Raw genomic sequence first — 17,169 nt, forward strand, 5'->3', positions numbered from 1 at the left:
GGAATATAGCTGAAATGTATATGGAAAAAAGGGATCCTAGGTGTTATGAAACTGGAATCGTTGATTATAGACAAGAGGGTAAGATAGTAGAATGGAGGAATGACCTCCAGACAATCCTTTTACTTTTGTTCTCTCTCTTTAAAAAAAATAGGCACGCCAAAGGGAGAAAATGAATGACGAACATAACAAGCGCCTCTCAGAAACAGTAGATAAGCTACTATCTGAATCCAATGAACGTCTCCAGTTGCATCTGAAAGAAAGAATGGGGGCACTGGAAGAGAAGGTACATTTTTCTGTAGGCATGAATTAGGTTTGTAATGTGGGAATCAGCTATCTATAAATCAGCTGAGTGAGAATCCAATTGAAGGAACTGCTAGAGGTCAGGAATATCATACCTTGAAACACAAAATAGTAACCACAATCTTTAATTTTCTAAAATAAAATGTACTGGATATTTTGGAGCTTAGGTATTATAGGTAAAAGCATAGTAACTGTTGTTTAAAGCAAAACAAAACAAAATCTCTTAGTGGCCATTATGGATGGTTTTTGTTTTGTTTAGTCATAAAGATGATAGCCATTATTCTAGCTGCTAAAGAAACCGATCATCCAAGTTCTTGAATAAAAAGAGCCCCAGAGGTCTAATGTTTTGAGAACCAGCAAGTGAGGCTTCTTAGAGACCATTGATTGTCAATTGAGAATTCTAATCTTAGGTGGGATTTGATTGATGGGTGGGTATTTGTGACAGAAGAAGAGGCAGAAATGGTCAAAAAGCAAAAGCTTAAATACCGGTAGAAAATATCTGAAATTATCCTTCATTTCATAACCTGCTGTAACACAGATTGGTTCCATCTTGACGAACAGAGAAAATGTATTGCATCTGTAGAGAGGAAGGTATGTTGAGTTACATGTAAAAAAATTACAATATGTTTACTCTCATTAAATTCTTTTGTTTCTCTCATTTTATCCCCATTAAGAATACACTAAGTGAGGAAATTGCCAACATGAAGAAAGTACAGGATGAGCTACTGGCAAACAAGGTGAGGCAGATGGCAGATGATAATTGAAGTGTGTGTGTGTTGGGAATCTCTAAGATTAAAATTGGGGAGAAACATGGGGTATGGGGCTGGGTTAATAATAAGGAAAGTTTTCAAGTTATTTAATGTTATATAATGGAAGGTCAGCTAGCTTGCTTTCCAAAACTGATCTCCTTCTTTGACCATGACCTGCAGGAGCAACTATTGGCTGAGATTGAGAGGATGCAAATGGAGATAGACCAATTACGTGGACGCCCAGTCTCTACCTATTCTCGGTAAGGAGGCTTCATGCTTTCAGAAAACAACCAGTGCTCATTGTCAATATCCAAGTTCTCAAGCCCTGCTAGTTAATTGCTGGGTTCCCACAACATGCCGAACCACTAATTCTCAGTCTATTCTAAACTAATATTTAGTGTTGCAAATCCAGCCAATTATTTTAGTATTATTGTTAGTTAAAGCTAGAAAAAGTGTTCTATATCTACCGTAAAAATGCCTTTTGTAATATGTTTGGCTTACTCCTTTGCACTTCCTCTCATACCTATATTTTAATGATATTCTGTGCCACGATTACAACATTTCAGACTTCTTGAAGAATAGGACTAGTGTTTGTTGGTGGAACCATGTGCAGAAAAAGGGCTGAAGTTTTGATTAAAAGGGGAGCTCTAGAACCTGAATGGAATAGATCTTTTCTTCTTCCTCCCTGATTATTCTTGCTCACAGTTCTTTTTCCCTGTTCCACGGAGGTCTCTGCCAGGTAGCGTGCTGGAGTTGCGTTATTTCCAAGCACCCACGCTGCCGGTAGGGGCCCACGTGGACCATTACAGCAGTGCTGGTGTGGCAAGACGTTCAAAGAAGGGGCGCTGGACTGTCAAGGATGAGGCTACCAAGGTATGGATTGTCTGCTGACAAACGGATATGTTTATGAAAAAAACTGAACCAAAATGAAAGGGGTCATCAGGAAGTTTTGAGATGGTATTTGTGAGATGTTTGCTCAGAGTAGCTTTCCCTAGCCTGAATTCCTCCAAATGTGATTACTTTACATAAGTTTCCAGCCTCTGCATGTGCTGAAAAATTTGAGAATAGTTATTCCAACATTTCTGGTTAACTTAATGTAGGTAGTCCTCAGTTTACAACTATTGCTGAACCCAAATTTCTGTTGCTAAGTCAGTCAGTTAAGCGAATTTTGCCCCATTTTATGACTTTTCCTCCGTAAAGTAAATCATTGCACTTGTTAAGTTAGTAACATGGTTGTTAAGTGAATCCGGCTTCCCCATTGACTTTGATTGACAAAAGGTCACAAAAGGGGATCATATGATCCAGGACACAGCAACTGTCATAAATTTAAATCAGTTGCCAAGTATCTGAATTTTGATCACGTGACCATGTGGATGATGCAACAGTTGTGTGTAAAATGGTTATAAGTCACTTTTTTCAGTGCTGTTGTAACTTCAAATGGTCACTAAATGAACTTTTGTAAGTGTAAATTTTTACTAAAAAAGCTTATTTCGACTGTCAAATTAACTTTCTCTCATGATTTGTCTAAATATGGATGTTAGCTATTCTATACACTGAAGCAAGTAGAAGCTAAGCTCATTAGATCCCATATCAAAGTTCCTAATAATATGAAGTAATTTGTGAGTTGGTTTCTGAATATTTCATTACCGGGCTAGGTAACATCTTAACGGAGTTTAAGGGATCCTACCTATCCTGGCAATGAAATGTTTGGAAACCAACCCACAAACTCAGAGAACAAATCCTCACCCTCATCCTACACCTGAGCTACAGATATTTTCCACTATTGCGAATGAAGTAATTGTCTTCTGTAAGACTTGGCCATGGTATATTCTGGTCTTCATTATCCATTCAAAGTGGAAACTGAGAAGAGGCATTTTATTTGGCCTGTAACCTAAAGGTGCTTTGCAAAGGATGTTTCTGTGCCATACCTGAAAATACATAAGTTGGAAATGAAACATTTAAGATTCTAGATTTACCAGATCATCACATTGCTGTTAATTTGGAAATGGACAGCTGACAATTATGGCTCACACTACAGCAGAATCCATGTGTCAGAGAACATCTTTTATTGCAGTTCCTGCTAGAATATTTCAACAACTCTCTTCCCTACAATTCTTGGCCACAGTCATTCTGAATTTTTACCAATCCAACTTTTTTTAGAAAATATTCCGCATTGCCTTCTGCCAGTTCATGACTCTAAAACAGATATCCCCTTTAGATGTGTTGCAATAAAACCCCTATAAGCCCCCAGCAGCATCTGGAAAGCATTTAAATGACGAAAGGAATGGTTCAGCAGGGCTGGGAATTAAATCTGCTTCAACCCTCCTCTCTTATATTTATTCTGTCAGTTGCATTTAATGCCCAATGAAATCAGTGGGACTTGAGAAGTAATTGTTTTGTCATTTATTTCATTGAGATTTGTACAACTAATGTCTAGGTCGAGTACACTCACTGCAATAGGATATGGGAAGATGCTGGATGAAGAATAAGGAAGGGCTCTTTTTGGAGGCATCTCAGGAATCTGCATGTCTTTTCTGCATTTTAGACACATAAGGATTTCTTATACTTTTGGAACATTGAATATATAACTTTTGTTCCATCATGGAGGTAAAAATGTATTTGGGGGCTCCCAGATGCTCTTTCCAGCTAGAAATCAATCAGGTAGTCTACTGCACAGTTTGGGGATATTAACTATATTGCTGTGCTGCATATCATACTCTGGAATAAAATATTTATTTTTTTCCATATGGAGTGTAATTAAATTGAAATATATATGGGTATCCAATCTCCCATAACCCATAATTATACAAACATTAAATATTTTCCTGTAGAATATCAAACCCTTCATATATGTGTAGTATATTGATTTGGGGTTTCATGTTGCTTATCTAAGTAGAGAATACCTAATTGCCAATAACAGCTGATTTATGGGGCTCTGATGATGTAGGAAATATATTAAACTGAAAAAGGAATAATTAAAGCTGTTAAAACAGGGAAATGAAGAAAGAATGTTATGGAATTACTGAGCTTTCTTTCCATGGTCAAGTGATAGGCTCTGTTGTTTAGAAGTAGACATAGATTCAAGAGGAAAAGATATTGATTTCATTGAATAGGTAGCACAGCTAGAGAAGATAGTATCAAATCTAAGAATGTAGATGTTGCTTTTATAGGACAATGTGCACAGAGCATAGCAATAATTGTAATGTTTTGCTTTCCATTTTCCATGTTGTACTCATTCTTATTTTGTTTCTGTTCCTTTTTTTGTGTACTCCATCTGCCACTGGACATACACCTGGTAAGTATTTTCTGATGTCACTTTAGAGGAATGAGTAGTAAAACAGTACTGGCAATTGGAAAGAGGGTGATCATATCTCTTATGGAAGTGGTCTCCAACCCCCAGTTCCTGAACTGGTACCGGGCCACAGCATGCCAGAACCTGGGCTGCGCAAACAAGCAAAGCCCCATCCACCAGATACAAGCAGCATGGGAAACTACATCTCCTCTGGTCTGTGGGAAAACTTGTCCCCATAGAACTGTTTCCTGGTGCCCAAAAAGTTGTGGGCCGCTGTCTTATGGGCATGTTGCTATCTACTGAAGCTGGGTAGCCTTTATCAGTGTTTTTCATATCTGTATAGTAGGAATTGTTAACCTTTTCAAGCAACATATACTTGTCTTTCTAAGGTTTTTTCCAAAGCTCATGTGATGTTGCTAAATTTCATAAGGTCTTGTACTAGGATCATGCATAATTGGCACATGATACAAAAGGGTGTAAAATAGGGTATAGGTTAGAAAATAGAAGCTGAATTCAAAATTTTCTTTGTATGTTAGAAAGGTGGACTGAAAAATAAAATAAAAGGGAGAAGAGGGGATAGGAGAGGAGAGGAGAGACAAATGTAAAGTTCTACTCTTTGGGAAAAAGCAACTAAAAGCACAGGAGAAAGAAATAGGAATGCAAGGTACAATGAAGACCTTCTTAGAGTTATAAGTGATCACAAGTTTAATGTGAATCAGCACTGTGACACAACTGTCAAAAAAAGGTAAACACAATTTTAGGCTGCATTAATAAAATTTACATTTTAAATCAGAGGCACTAATAATAGTCCTATTGCAATATGCATCAGTCAGGTCCAGTCTCAAATACTGCATGCAGTTCTGGTAACCAACTTTTGGGCCTTAATAGAGAAATAATGGAATGAGAGAAGATGGTATGCAGGGCTATGATAGCATTTTTCAAGTCCATGAAAATGTGCCATAAGTAAAGTCAAAATCATTCCTCTGTATTGCTGTAGTACAGAAGATGGAATAACACAAAGCAAGTCATGGTTTAATATCATGTTCTAAAAGCAGTTTAGAGTGGAAGTGTACGATTTCATGTAATCTCATGAATTGTGGGTTTTAATTTTGGGTGGGATGGGAGACTTCAGGGTGATCTTAACATTGTGAGCATCCTGATTCTTGTGGGTGTCCGTTTCTGGTTCCTGCTTTCTATTAACTAACTAAGAAAGGTGGGATTAGACTTTCTCTTACCATCTGTTTTTCTTTCTTGGCAGGCCTTCCCCCCCATTCAGGAGTGGGAGAGGGCTCAGCAGGCAGCTGGAGGCTCCTTTGAGGGTGGGCTGGATGGTTCGGATGAGGATGAACGTGATCCTCTCTTCAGCTCAGCTGATCTGCTGTCTCCCAGCGGACAGGCTGATGTACAGACCTTGGCCATCATGCTACAAGAGCAGCTGGAAGCCATTAACAAAGAGATCAAGTGAGTTGTCCTGCCCAGACATAGCATGTGCAGTATGCATGTGCAACTTTTTCCCCCCTGAATTATAACTCTCTGCACTCCTGCTTGCTTGACCAAGGTGTTTTTGTGCCTTATGTTTTATCTTGAAATGATTTCACAGTTTTAAGGCTTTTCCTAAGTACAATGCCCTGGGTTTTCAGCACATGTCCCAATGCCCATGTCCCAATGCTCTTCTATATATGAGAAACATATCAAGAGAGTACCGATTTAGTCCCTGAACAGACCAATATTTTTGCTTTTAAATGATACATTTCCTTTAGGTGGTATGATAATGTGCACCCTACATTGCAACTAAAAGGAGGGTCTCTTTCCATCCAGCCCTGTATTAATTGTGCTAGAGCAGGGGTGTCAAACTCACGTCATCACGGTGGCATCACATGACATATTGGGACTCCCCCTCCCCTTTGCTAAACCGGATGTGGGCATGGCCAGTGCAAGATGCATCTGGCCAGCGGGCCCGGAGTTTGACAGCCCTGTGCTAGAGGAATATCAAAAGCAATATCCTTTTTATATATATATAGGATATAGAACTGTTTCTCAACTTTAGCAATTTTAAGATATCTTATGTTATTACGAATATTACTTACAATTATTATTTAGAATTATTTTATATAGTATATTGCTCTACATCACAAGGGCAAATAACTAGTGGATTATGGAGTAAACGAAACACAGTCACTCCATTTAATTTCATGCTGGTAGCGTATAGTGCAAGTGTAATTTTTAGAAGAGAAGGTAAAACACATTACGCTGATCACCCACAAGTTACCATATTTTTTCTTTGCTGGCTATACAAGACTGATCCAAGAGGAGAAAGAATCCACTGAACAGCGAGCAGAGGAGATTGAGAGCCGAGTAACCAGTGCCAGTCTGGATGGATCCTTGGGGCGCTACCGTTCAGGCACTTCCATTCCTCCCTCTGTCACCAGTTCAACTCTTGCCAGCCCTTCTCCCCCCAGCAGTGGCCATTCTACACCTCGCTTGGCACCCCACAGTCCAGCTCGTGATGGAGAAAAAATGGTACATTGTAAATAGATCTAGGCAGGAGATGGCTGCACATAGCTGCCTTCATACAGTTGTTTCATTGCAGAAACATTGATGTTAATCACCAAAGGGTGTACTGTAGCGGTTAAGAGGTTCAACTAGGACTATAAAAGCTCAGGTCCCATCTTCAGCTTAGAGTTCCATGTAACTATTTCTCAGTCTCACAGGGTTATTGTTATACAGAAAAAGGGAGAAGGGGGCCATAACACAAGCACATCCTTCCTTTCGCTCACATATCAAATATTTTACCCACTTCACATCCCTCTTCCTCTTCCCAACCTACTACAGATATGTAGGAACAAGAAGGTAGCGATCTATTCTCCAGCATTTGTTTGATTATCTTCTGCTTGAACCAATATGTTTATCACAGTGAGCCACAGTGGCACAGTGATTAGAGTGGAGTACTGCAGGCTACTTCTGCTGCCTGCTGGCTGCCTGCAATTTGGCAGTTCAAATCTCACCAGGCTCAAGGTTGACTCAGCCTTCTATCCTTCTGAGGTGGGTAAAATGAGGACCCAAATTGTTAGGGGCAATAGGCTGACTCTGTAAACCACTTAGGCTGTAAAAGCACAGTGAAGCGGTATATAAGTCTAAGTGCTATTGCTATTGCTATCAATAGTAAAAGAAAATACCGGTTTACTTCTGGTGGCTCCTTTTATCTTGTTCATCCACTCTCTACTAGAAAACTGGCCAGGACTCTCTCTACTCCCAGAATGCACATATTTTGTTTCCAAGGGCTGCATGTAGTGTCCAAGTCACAGGTTGTCCATTTGGGATCCCGGTTCTTCAATGGTACAGAGATCTTTTCCCATCCTATCATTTAGCTACAAGTGTTAGGGAATAAATCCCAATTTTCAAGGGTCCAGATATTGGTTTTGGAGGCAATAATAAAAGTTTACCTGACATCTAAAATGGCCATTATTAGAAACAGTAGGGATTAGATAGGCCTTTGGCTTGCTTTGTTCAGCCTTCTCCTCTTGTGGGCAAATGTCACTTGTTTAAAACAAATTCTTTTTTTAATTGGTCAGTTACTTGTGGTGCATGTGTGTTTAGAGCTTATTGTCATTGTTATTGCAATAATTGGAAGGACATCAAAAGAGAGGTATATAAAAAAGAAACCCAATTTATGAACAGTTAGTTCAGCTAAATTACTTTTATATTGAATGTAGCCCAGGTTTGGCTAAATTTTTGCTTCTTAAATTAGTAAGGGTTTTGTGCAGGGCACAGAAATAAGGAATAAGGTTCCCCTCAACATATGTTCAATCTATAAAATGATCTAATTGCAGAATTAATTTTCTGGTTTTCTGGCTGTAAATCCTGATTTTTCTCATAAACTTCAGCAGCAGCCAATTTTAGAGCAATAGTCTCAAATTCTTGTTGAGGTTGTTAAACAAGGAATCAAAACCATCTGCAGTATTGCCACAATCTTAAAACAAAAGTTTCAAAAATGAGATATTACAATGCACAATTTTAGTCCCAAGGGTTTGTGACCTTCACTCCTATGCAACTTGAGAAGCTCCCAGAGAGCAGCATCTTCCTCCCCATCTGACAACAGTGACAAATGGATATATTTTTTTTGTACCATTTTCTCCTCCCGGCAGAACCATGTTGCCAAGGAAGAGATGCGAAGCTCTGAGGAGAAGGCCTTAGCATTATGCGAACCCCCAACACCTGCAACCCCCCGTACAATGCGTCTCGAACGTATGACTCAAGCATTAGCTCTACAGGCTGGAGCCCTGGAAGATGGCAGGGACCTGAGGACCAGGTAGGGGCTGGCATTTTATGTTTTTTTTAAGGATGTGGCAGAAAGGAACAAACAGGCCAGAAAGTCATGTACCCTGCCTCCAAGAGGTCCACAGCTGAGTTCCACAACCTGGACAGGTGGATTTATTAGTTGAGCTTAATTACATTAGAACAAAGTGTCAAAAGTCCAACTTCTAAGCTCAAAACTGTTGCTTTATTAGAATTGCAAAGCTCAACCAAAATAAAGGTGCATTGGATGTGTTCCCTACCATGAGTTATTTGTAAAAATAATAAAGGCAAAATACAAATAAATACATAAAAATATAGTATTGTGACATAGCAGACTTACAATGAGCAGGAATAATGCTAGGTTAGAATCAAGATTATAGTCATTTATTTATGTTTTTATTTATCATATTTGAGAACTGTCCATCTCCCTCAGAGTGGTCAAGGTACGATAAAAGCATAAAACAGCATGTAAAAATTTTGAAGAGCAAGGAATGTTAAAAATTAATTAAAAGGTGGGAGAAGGGCTTTCAGGGCACTAACCAGTCACATGACTGCATGCTTTTCTGCTCACCCCATCTCTGCTCTTCCAGTTTCCCTGCCTAGCTGGCCACATATGAAGGCAAACACTCAGAGTCAACCTGAGGACAAGGGTGGGTCCCGTAATGCTTCAGTTCTCACTCACTCAGCCCAATGGGGACCCAACTATTAATCCCCCTCATGAAACTATATCATCCTCTTTGGACATTCCCACTGACCAGTGGGAGGGGCACCAGACTCACTACCCCTCTTTTCTTGGCTCTCAGGAAAAGAGTGACTATGCATACAACTATGCATACAACACATGCAGCAACACCGACTCTTGGGCTTCCACTATGTCCCTCTCCCTTGAGAGGAAGACCCACCATTAACACACTGGAGGGACCTCCTAGACCGCCCTGCTTCCTGCCAGGGGCATGGAATCTGCACTCTGGTCTGATCTGTAGGAGAGCTTTGGTGACAGTCCTTAATGGAGGCTGGTGTGGGTCCATCCACCAACTGGGATTCTGTAGTCTGATACTGGCCCAAAGTCATTTATTCAGCTGCTTTCCCAAGTGCTTGCAGCAGTGCAGCGGTTTCTGTGTCTGGCTGCCTAGTTATCCCTCGGGCGCCATTTCTCTTGGAATCATCCTCTTCTGTTTATCAGTTTGGCCACTTTACTTCTCTTTGAACTGACCCTCACATGCTTATCCAGCAGGCTACTCAGCTGACCTGCACCATCCACCATCAGCTTTGCTCCTTGGTTACGTATGCCAAGTCATTGAACTCCCTACCGCTGCTAATCTCTCCAATGAATTCTTCCAGGAGTCAGACAATTATCTAGTTCTTCCCTCTGGGTGGTCAGTAATTCAGTTTGTTCCCCAACTGATCTTGGGCCTCAGACTGTCAAGTTGTTTCCCTGCTGTGCTGCCATCCAGCTGATTGCCACCACCATCATGCAGCTACTCCTGATAGCTCTGATATTCCTTGGCATTTCCTGGTGTTTCATCAGTTGGGCTTGGTAGCAAGGTTCTTCAGAGGTCTCAAACCTCAGACAAACAGTTGTTCCCTTACTCCACCAGCATCTAGTCGATCATCATTGTTGCTGCTGCTGCTCAGCTGTTTCCAGTAGCTTTGTTCTTCCTGGCATCTTATGGATAGGGCTTGTTGGCTTGCTAGATCACTATTTCTAGCCAGTTTCATTCTTAGTTCTTCCAGGCATCTTATCCTAATCCCCAAGAGACCCAGGAAAAGCTCTTTTTATATAAAGCAGGCTCCTCACAAAATAGATAGCCAGACAGACAACATTCCACATGAAAATCAATTTCTGGTTTTTCCACGGCCTACTTATATTCCACTGAATTCTGCACAGAACCTTTGAATTGAACCTATAAAAAACTATACATTAAATGAATGAAGGAATGGCTGTACATACATTCATACACGAATTACCATGCATCTATTTTTTTTTTGTTTCAGCTTCCTAATTTGGGGCTTTCAAAACAAATTGTTTTTATTTTTCTAAAGGTTTGATATTGGAAATCTTTGACTTACCTACTAGAGACCTCCCTAAATTCTAATACTAGATACCAGTCAGTTGCTTCTGACAATGCAGTATAGCTGAAACAGAGAGCTTCAGGAAGAGATCTGTTTTGAAGAAAGAATTAGTTGCTAGAGAAAAAGAGATGATAAGTTTTGAGTAAAAGATAATGGGGTACAAAGACAAAGCAGGACTTTTAAGGTCTGAGTTCACTCAAGACACTTATGTACAGACTTTAGTTTATTTTATATACCATACTATGGCCAAATAAATAAACATGGTTATGGTGTCACCTTACATGCTTTGATCTTAGTTGAGTCTCCAAGCACACTAGCCTATTTTGTCTTGGAATAGTATGTTATACCAACCCAATCCAGGAGGCAATTTTAATATTGGGACAATTTAATGCTGTCCCTTTTTATATACCATCCGTATAGTATTTCTAACTCTGATTCTTTCCTTTGTCACAGTCTGGGGGCAGATGGCACGAATAGCAGTCAGGATTCCCTACACAAGTCCACCAAGAAGAAAAGCATCAAATCTTCCATTGGGCGACTCTTCGGCAAGAAAGAGAAAGGGAGGCTGGGGCAGTTGGGCCGTGAGTCCCCCTCACTTGGTATGCTTTCCCCACCCACAGACTCAGTTTGATCTTTTTTTTCTCCCACTAAAACAAGCCCAACTCCTTCCCTGTAAATGTAATTCTATACCTATATCCTTGTGAGCAAGGCCTCTGTTTGAATTTATAATCCAGAACATCTGGAGCACATCGAGTTCAGAAAGACTACTCATAACTTGACTTTTCTGTCTCTTGTCAAAAACACTCTAAAACAATTAGGGGGAAAAACCAACCTCTTGCCTTTCTTGAGACCCCCTCCTTCACTCCCTTTAGCTTTGGGTTGCACTGGAATGAACAACATAGATGCTGCCCCAAAATTAGTCTCTGCTATCTCCAGTCTGTGATTTTCACCACATGGAGAAGTAGCTGCATAGGAATTCTCTCTTGAAAGTTAAGACAGCCAAGGGCGGCCATCATGTGTTTCTATTTCTCCCTGTTTAACTGCCCCTCTTTCTTGACAGCTGGGACACCATCTGATGAGATGTCACCTGCAGACCCCCTGGGCCTTTCCAAACTCTCAGGACCTGTGGACAAGGATCGTAGGAACAAAAAGAAGTAAGAGCGGGGATGAAGAGGAGGTCTGATAGAGACTCGATAGATTTTTACCTGCAAGACTCCAAAACTAGCTTGGCTTGTGAAGTCACTGGGTGGTACCCGGAGAAAACAGTACTGCGCTTTGAGCAGCCCCACACTTGCCTTTGTAAAATGGGAATAACTACACGTAAAATTATAATATTTAATGTTAAACTGGTTGACATGCAGGAACCTATATGGCATATCATACATGGACTTGCAATATATATTAACATTTCATCTAGGTTAATAAATCACAGTAAAATATGAATATGAATATCTATATTAAAATACCAATGTCTAGGCCATTTAACTATTTAAGTGCAGCATTATGTATAGGAAAAAAATCAGATATAGCACCAGTATATGCTCTCAGCTTATAGCAGTTCACAACATAATATAGAGTTTGATGTGGGACCCCACAATCACACTGAGGGGAGGATACTATTCCCCATTTATATAATGAGTCCTGGCAGATGCCGTGTGAGGTGCAAATCTTATTCAGGATTGTCCATTGCTGGCATGGTAGTTTCAAAGCTTGGTAGGTTTTTTTTTGTGGAATCATTTATATGTCTTCCTACGTTTGGAAGTTCAGGAATCCATTTGGCTTTCTATTGGGAATCTGTTAAATGTCGGTCATCCAGGTCTGGTTGTCCCAAAGGTGCTTTTTCAAGAGGCAACTGGACTTTCTGGTTTTTCTTTGAAGATGTTTTGCTTCTCATCCAAGAAGCTTCTTCAGAGTTGAAGAAGCTTCTTGGATGAGAAGTGAAATGCACCTTTCAGACAATCCGTGTTAAAGTTGTTGAGTAGATGTTGTAGAAGTGACAGTGGGGCTTCCTGGATTTGAGTCTTCCTGCTGACAAATGAGGAAGGTCAGCATGCACCAGTAGGAGTGAGTTGTTCATAATTTTTCAGTATTCTGTCACAAGTGCATCTTGCCTTTGTAAAGCTGGCAGTGCTATATGGCTCAGAACAGGAAGGCAAGAAGTTAGAGAAGTATGAATACATCCACTTATAATCCTCGTGGTGTCTTTGAGTCTGGCGTCCAACTTATTAGTGTGGCAGCTGTTAAACCATAAAGGGGCACAGTATTCTACTGTGGAATAGACCAGCCCTAGTGTTAATGACCTGAGAGTGGCAGCTGAAACTTCCCATTTAGTTCTGCATAATTTCTGAAGTATATTGTTCCTAGTATTGATTTTTGCCACCATATTCTGTAGATGTATAGTAAAGGAGGGAGTCCAGTCCAACGTTATTGTTAAGGTGGAAGCACGTAGTTACTGTTTCGCTGTGCTAGGAATAAGGAATAAGCTTCCAGTCAGTGAATAATTTCCCCAACATCTTAAGATCTTTGGACAGGAGGCTATCTACCATGTGTTTTGTTGTACTGCTATGGGCAAATAATCAGCATTTCCAAATGTGTGTCTCCCTTGTCACCGGCATATTTGACATATATAAATTGAACAGTGTAGGTGCCATTACAGAGCTTTGTGAGAGACTATTACTTAGTCTTCCTTTACTTACATTGTCCTCCATTATTATCTGAAAAGACATATTACTCAGATGTTATTAATTAATTGATAGAGACTTTTGCATGTCATAAAACGGCATTATACTGGGTCATATGCCGCACAATTAGTTCTTCAAATTGGTGTAGTTTTTAGACCTCGATGAAATCTTCTTCAATATAGCTTGTTAGATTTAGCACCTGAGCCACACAGCTCTGGTTTTGTTGGAAGCCAACTTGTTCCATGGACAGATGTTCATCTGTTATAGGACTATCCTGTTTAATCTTTCCAGGAGTTTGTAACATAAGCTCAAACGGATATTGGGTGGTAGCTTACAACGCTCTCTTGTGGTTTCTCATGTTTTAGAAGTGATATTATTTTAGGTTTTTGGAACTCTGCTGGAAGGCAAACTACTTGAAAACTACAACTGAGAGAAATTTATCTAATTCCATGTGCGCCTCCTGATACCCTATTTTCCCCAAAATAAAACCTCCCCAGATAATAAGCCTAATCAGGCTTTTGAGCCCATGCACTAAAATAAGTCCTCCCCCGAAATTAAGGTCTCCCTGAAAATATTGCAACAGAAGCAGCCATGAAGTGACCACGCTCGCTGCCTCCTGCACCTCAAAAATAATAAGACCTCCCCCAAAATAAAGCCAAGTGCTTATTTTGGGGGTCAAAAGAAAATAAGACCCTGTCTTATTTTTGGACAAACACAGTGTTATTAGGAATTCTGGATGAATGCCATCAAAGCCTGTGGTTTACTGTGTTTCAGGCTATCAATGGCAGCTTCAATTTCTTTTATAGAGAAGGGACAAGAGAACTTAGAATGTGTTCGGCTCAGCTGCTGAAACACTGAAAGTGCTCTCTTGATGAGAGTGGAGTGTCCTTTCACCCTTGGTACTTTGGAGAGAGATAAGATTTGAGAGTCTATTAGGTCAGGCATTACATTGGGTATTTGTTGTGTGGGTTGTCTAGTTCCAGTAAGTTTCCTTAATAAGCTCCATACTAATAAGCTAATCTCCATTGGATTTGCTGAAATTTAGTGATTCTGTGTCTGGGTTCCACATCTTATGTTGAGTTGCATCAAAGCTGAGTAAGAGATCATTAGGGAACTCAATATCACTGGTCTGTAGGAAGGTCTGATAGAGTCCTTTAGCCTCTTCATTCCATCCTGGGATTTACTGTCTTCTGAATCCTCAAGTTATATGTCTTTTTGACAGCACAGGCATAAAAAATTGAGGATCAGAAGGAAAAACAATCTTGGGATTTTCAGAGGTTATTTCTTCCCCCCCACTAATTCTCTTTGTTTCTGTATTTTCTGTGCCCAGGCATGAGCTGTTGGAAGAAGCTTGTCGACAAGGGTTGCCTTTTGCTGCCTGGGATGGACCTACTGTTGTCTCATGGCTGGAGGTAAACAGCGTGGATGAAAAGTCAGATTCTGGGAAGATGGTTACTTGCATCAAAATCACACTAACTCTGTACCATGAGCAAATTACAGAAACCCCTTTTATGGTTTGTGTAGCATAATATATAAATGAGGTTCCCTGATCTCAGTATTCAAAATAAGCCAAGAATTCAAAGCCCAAATCAAATCTTGACTTTTAGCTGTGGTTTAATTTTAGCGGAAGCCATTAGAACCCCCTAGTTTATATGACATGTTCAGTGAATAATGGAAGATGCATCTCTGATTGGTTTAGCTGTATTCCATGGCACAAGTCATATAGGACCAGTTGTGCTTTCCATAAAAAAAGTACTTAAGAATTTGTTTTAATATCATGCAGGAATCAGCAATTTTTACAGCAAAAAATCTAAAACTGCACTTTTTGTCAGCAAAGAACCTTCCCACTGTTTGTAAAGTTACAAGGAAGAAAGGCTCGCACAGATTTGGACTGGGCTGAGATTAAATGAATGGATTTTTTGGAATTCAGCCTTCCCTTCTTTCTATTCATTAAAGCAATCTGTATTTTTTCATGCTTCCACTTGAGCCTAAAAAATGTTAATGGTTGCTTTAATAGAGCAGAGGGTTTTTTCTGCTGCAATTTTTTTCAAATACTTTTTGAAGCAGCCAGGAGTTTCAGAGAAAAAGATTGCTTTTTTATTACATGCAGTATCTCATCGTGATTAAAGGAACATGGAGCTGTGAACTTCTTCCCACCCCCAGCGGAGGCAGTGAACATTAAATCCCACCTGTTAACAGTGGATTAAAGGGCAACGTTTGCTCATCCAAGAACCAACAATTGCATGGAAATTCCACCAGGGCCAAATGAGACCCATGGGTTAGGGATTGATTTCCTTCAGAGCTGCATAAGTATTTACTTAACCTATCTTCCCATTTACTCTGGCAGCTGTGGGTGGGCATGCCAGCCTGGTATGTGGCTGCTTGCCGTGCCAACGTCAAGAGTGGTGCCATTATGGCCAATCTGTCTGACACAGAAATCCAGCGAGAAATTGGCATCAGTAATCCTTTGCACCGGCTTAAGTTGCGTCTTGCCATTCAGGAGATGGTTTCCTTGACCAGTCCCTCAGCTCCTGCAACTTCACGTACAGTAAGTGATGGGCTCTTTATGCACTGCCCTTTACTGGGCCTTCTCTTGACTAGCAGGCAATCTGACAGCTTTCTGCTTTCTCTACCTGTTAAGATTCACAACTGCTTCCTTCCTCTCCTTTTTTTCCCCCTTTACCATTCTTGCTAGTCTACTGGAAATGTGTGGATGACACATGAAGAGATGGAATCTCTCACAGCCACAACAAAGCCAGTAAGTCTTTGAGTCTTGAGTCTTTGCTACCAGTCGTGTCCCTCAAATCAGCTGCCTTTCCTCTTAGGGTCCATGTTGTGGCTGTTTCCAGGATCTTATATTGCAGTTTCCTCTGTGTGATTTTATATGTATGCATGATTAGAAAATTAGATGGCACTATCTTTTGATTGCATCTTGTCAGTAGTTTTCCTATCAAAGTTTACAGTTTTCTTCCTATTATTGATTTGGCAGGAAATCCATGCTTAGGGACAACACTTGGTGAAAGCATTCAAGTTTCCTTTTATATTTGGAAAAACTAGTAATAAATATTAATTCAATGTAGGCCAGCCTTTTCTGACTAGTCCCCTATCGTGAACTAATCCAATGTTTTACAATCTCAGCAACTTTGAGATTTGTGAACTTCAACTTCATGCCGGCTGGGAAATTCTGGGAATTGAAGTTCACATATTTTAAAGTTGCTGAGGTTGAGAAACACCGAGCTAATCTATCATTCTGTGTCCCCATGGGAATTCCTTAAAAACTGCAGTGGGACTGTGGGATCTGCATGGTTGCCAAATTTAAAAAACAAACAAACAACCTATCATTGAGTGAAACCATTTGAGATGATGCACTTGGTCTATTACCTGGAAACAAGAATAGCAACATAAGTAATTTATAGAGCAGAGTAGTCACTCTTTCTTGAGCTCATGTGATTGGCTCCTTTAATCCTAATTTCCTTGGGGACTCTGCAAATGCTTCTGTTTGGAGACTGGATCTCCAGATGCAGCAAAATGAATCAATGGAGATGATTATACTGGTTCACATTGTAGGAGACCTTTTTATTGGAAGAGAGTAGGAAGAAACAGTGTAGCCCAATTCTCTCCCTATGATTCTAGGTTTTTTCCTAAAACTCTCTCTCTCTTTTTTGCATGACAATAGTTGGATTCATTGGTTAATGTAATGGGATCCATACCCCTCACCCATCTCTTTTTATTGCATGTGTAGATTTATTTAAGACCAACTGGAAACTGCTTACCACAA

At 40.1% G+C, this 17,169-nt stretch overlaps 1 protein-coding gene across 1 annotated transcript in view; it reads left to right on the top strand.

The window, feature by feature from the left end:
* The window catches only part of PPFIA3 (PTPRF interacting protein alpha 3), a 74,590-nt gene that overhangs the window by 38,939 nt on the left and 18,482 nt on the right, over positions 1-17,169 (top strand). The window contains exons 11-21 of the mRNA XM_032238200.1: positions 152-283; positions 975-1,037; positions 1,230-1,309; positions 1,859-1,922; positions 5,618-5,802; positions 6,639-6,861; positions 8,487-8,650; positions 11,164-11,309; positions 11,771-11,864; positions 14,722-14,803; positions 15,739-15,939. Coding sequence (XP_032094091.1) covers positions 152-283; positions 975-1,037; positions 1,230-1,309; positions 1,859-1,922; positions 5,618-5,802; positions 6,639-6,861; positions 8,487-8,650; positions 11,164-11,309; positions 11,771-11,864; positions 14,722-14,803; positions 15,739-15,939 — 1,434 coding nt within the window. The remainder of the gene's footprint in view (positions 1-151; positions 284-974; positions 1,038-1,229; positions 1,310-1,858; positions 1,923-5,617; positions 5,803-6,638; positions 6,862-8,486; positions 8,651-11,163; positions 11,310-11,770; positions 11,865-14,721; positions 14,804-15,738; positions 15,940-17,169) is intronic.

This window comes from Thamnophis elegans, chromosome Z (genome assembly GCF_009769535.1).
Source record: "Thamnophis elegans isolate rThaEle1 chromosome Z, rThaEle1.pri, whole genome shotgun sequence".
Classification (NCBI taxonomy): Eukaryota; Metazoa; Chordata; class Lepidosauria; order Squamata; family Colubridae; genus Thamnophis; species Thamnophis elegans.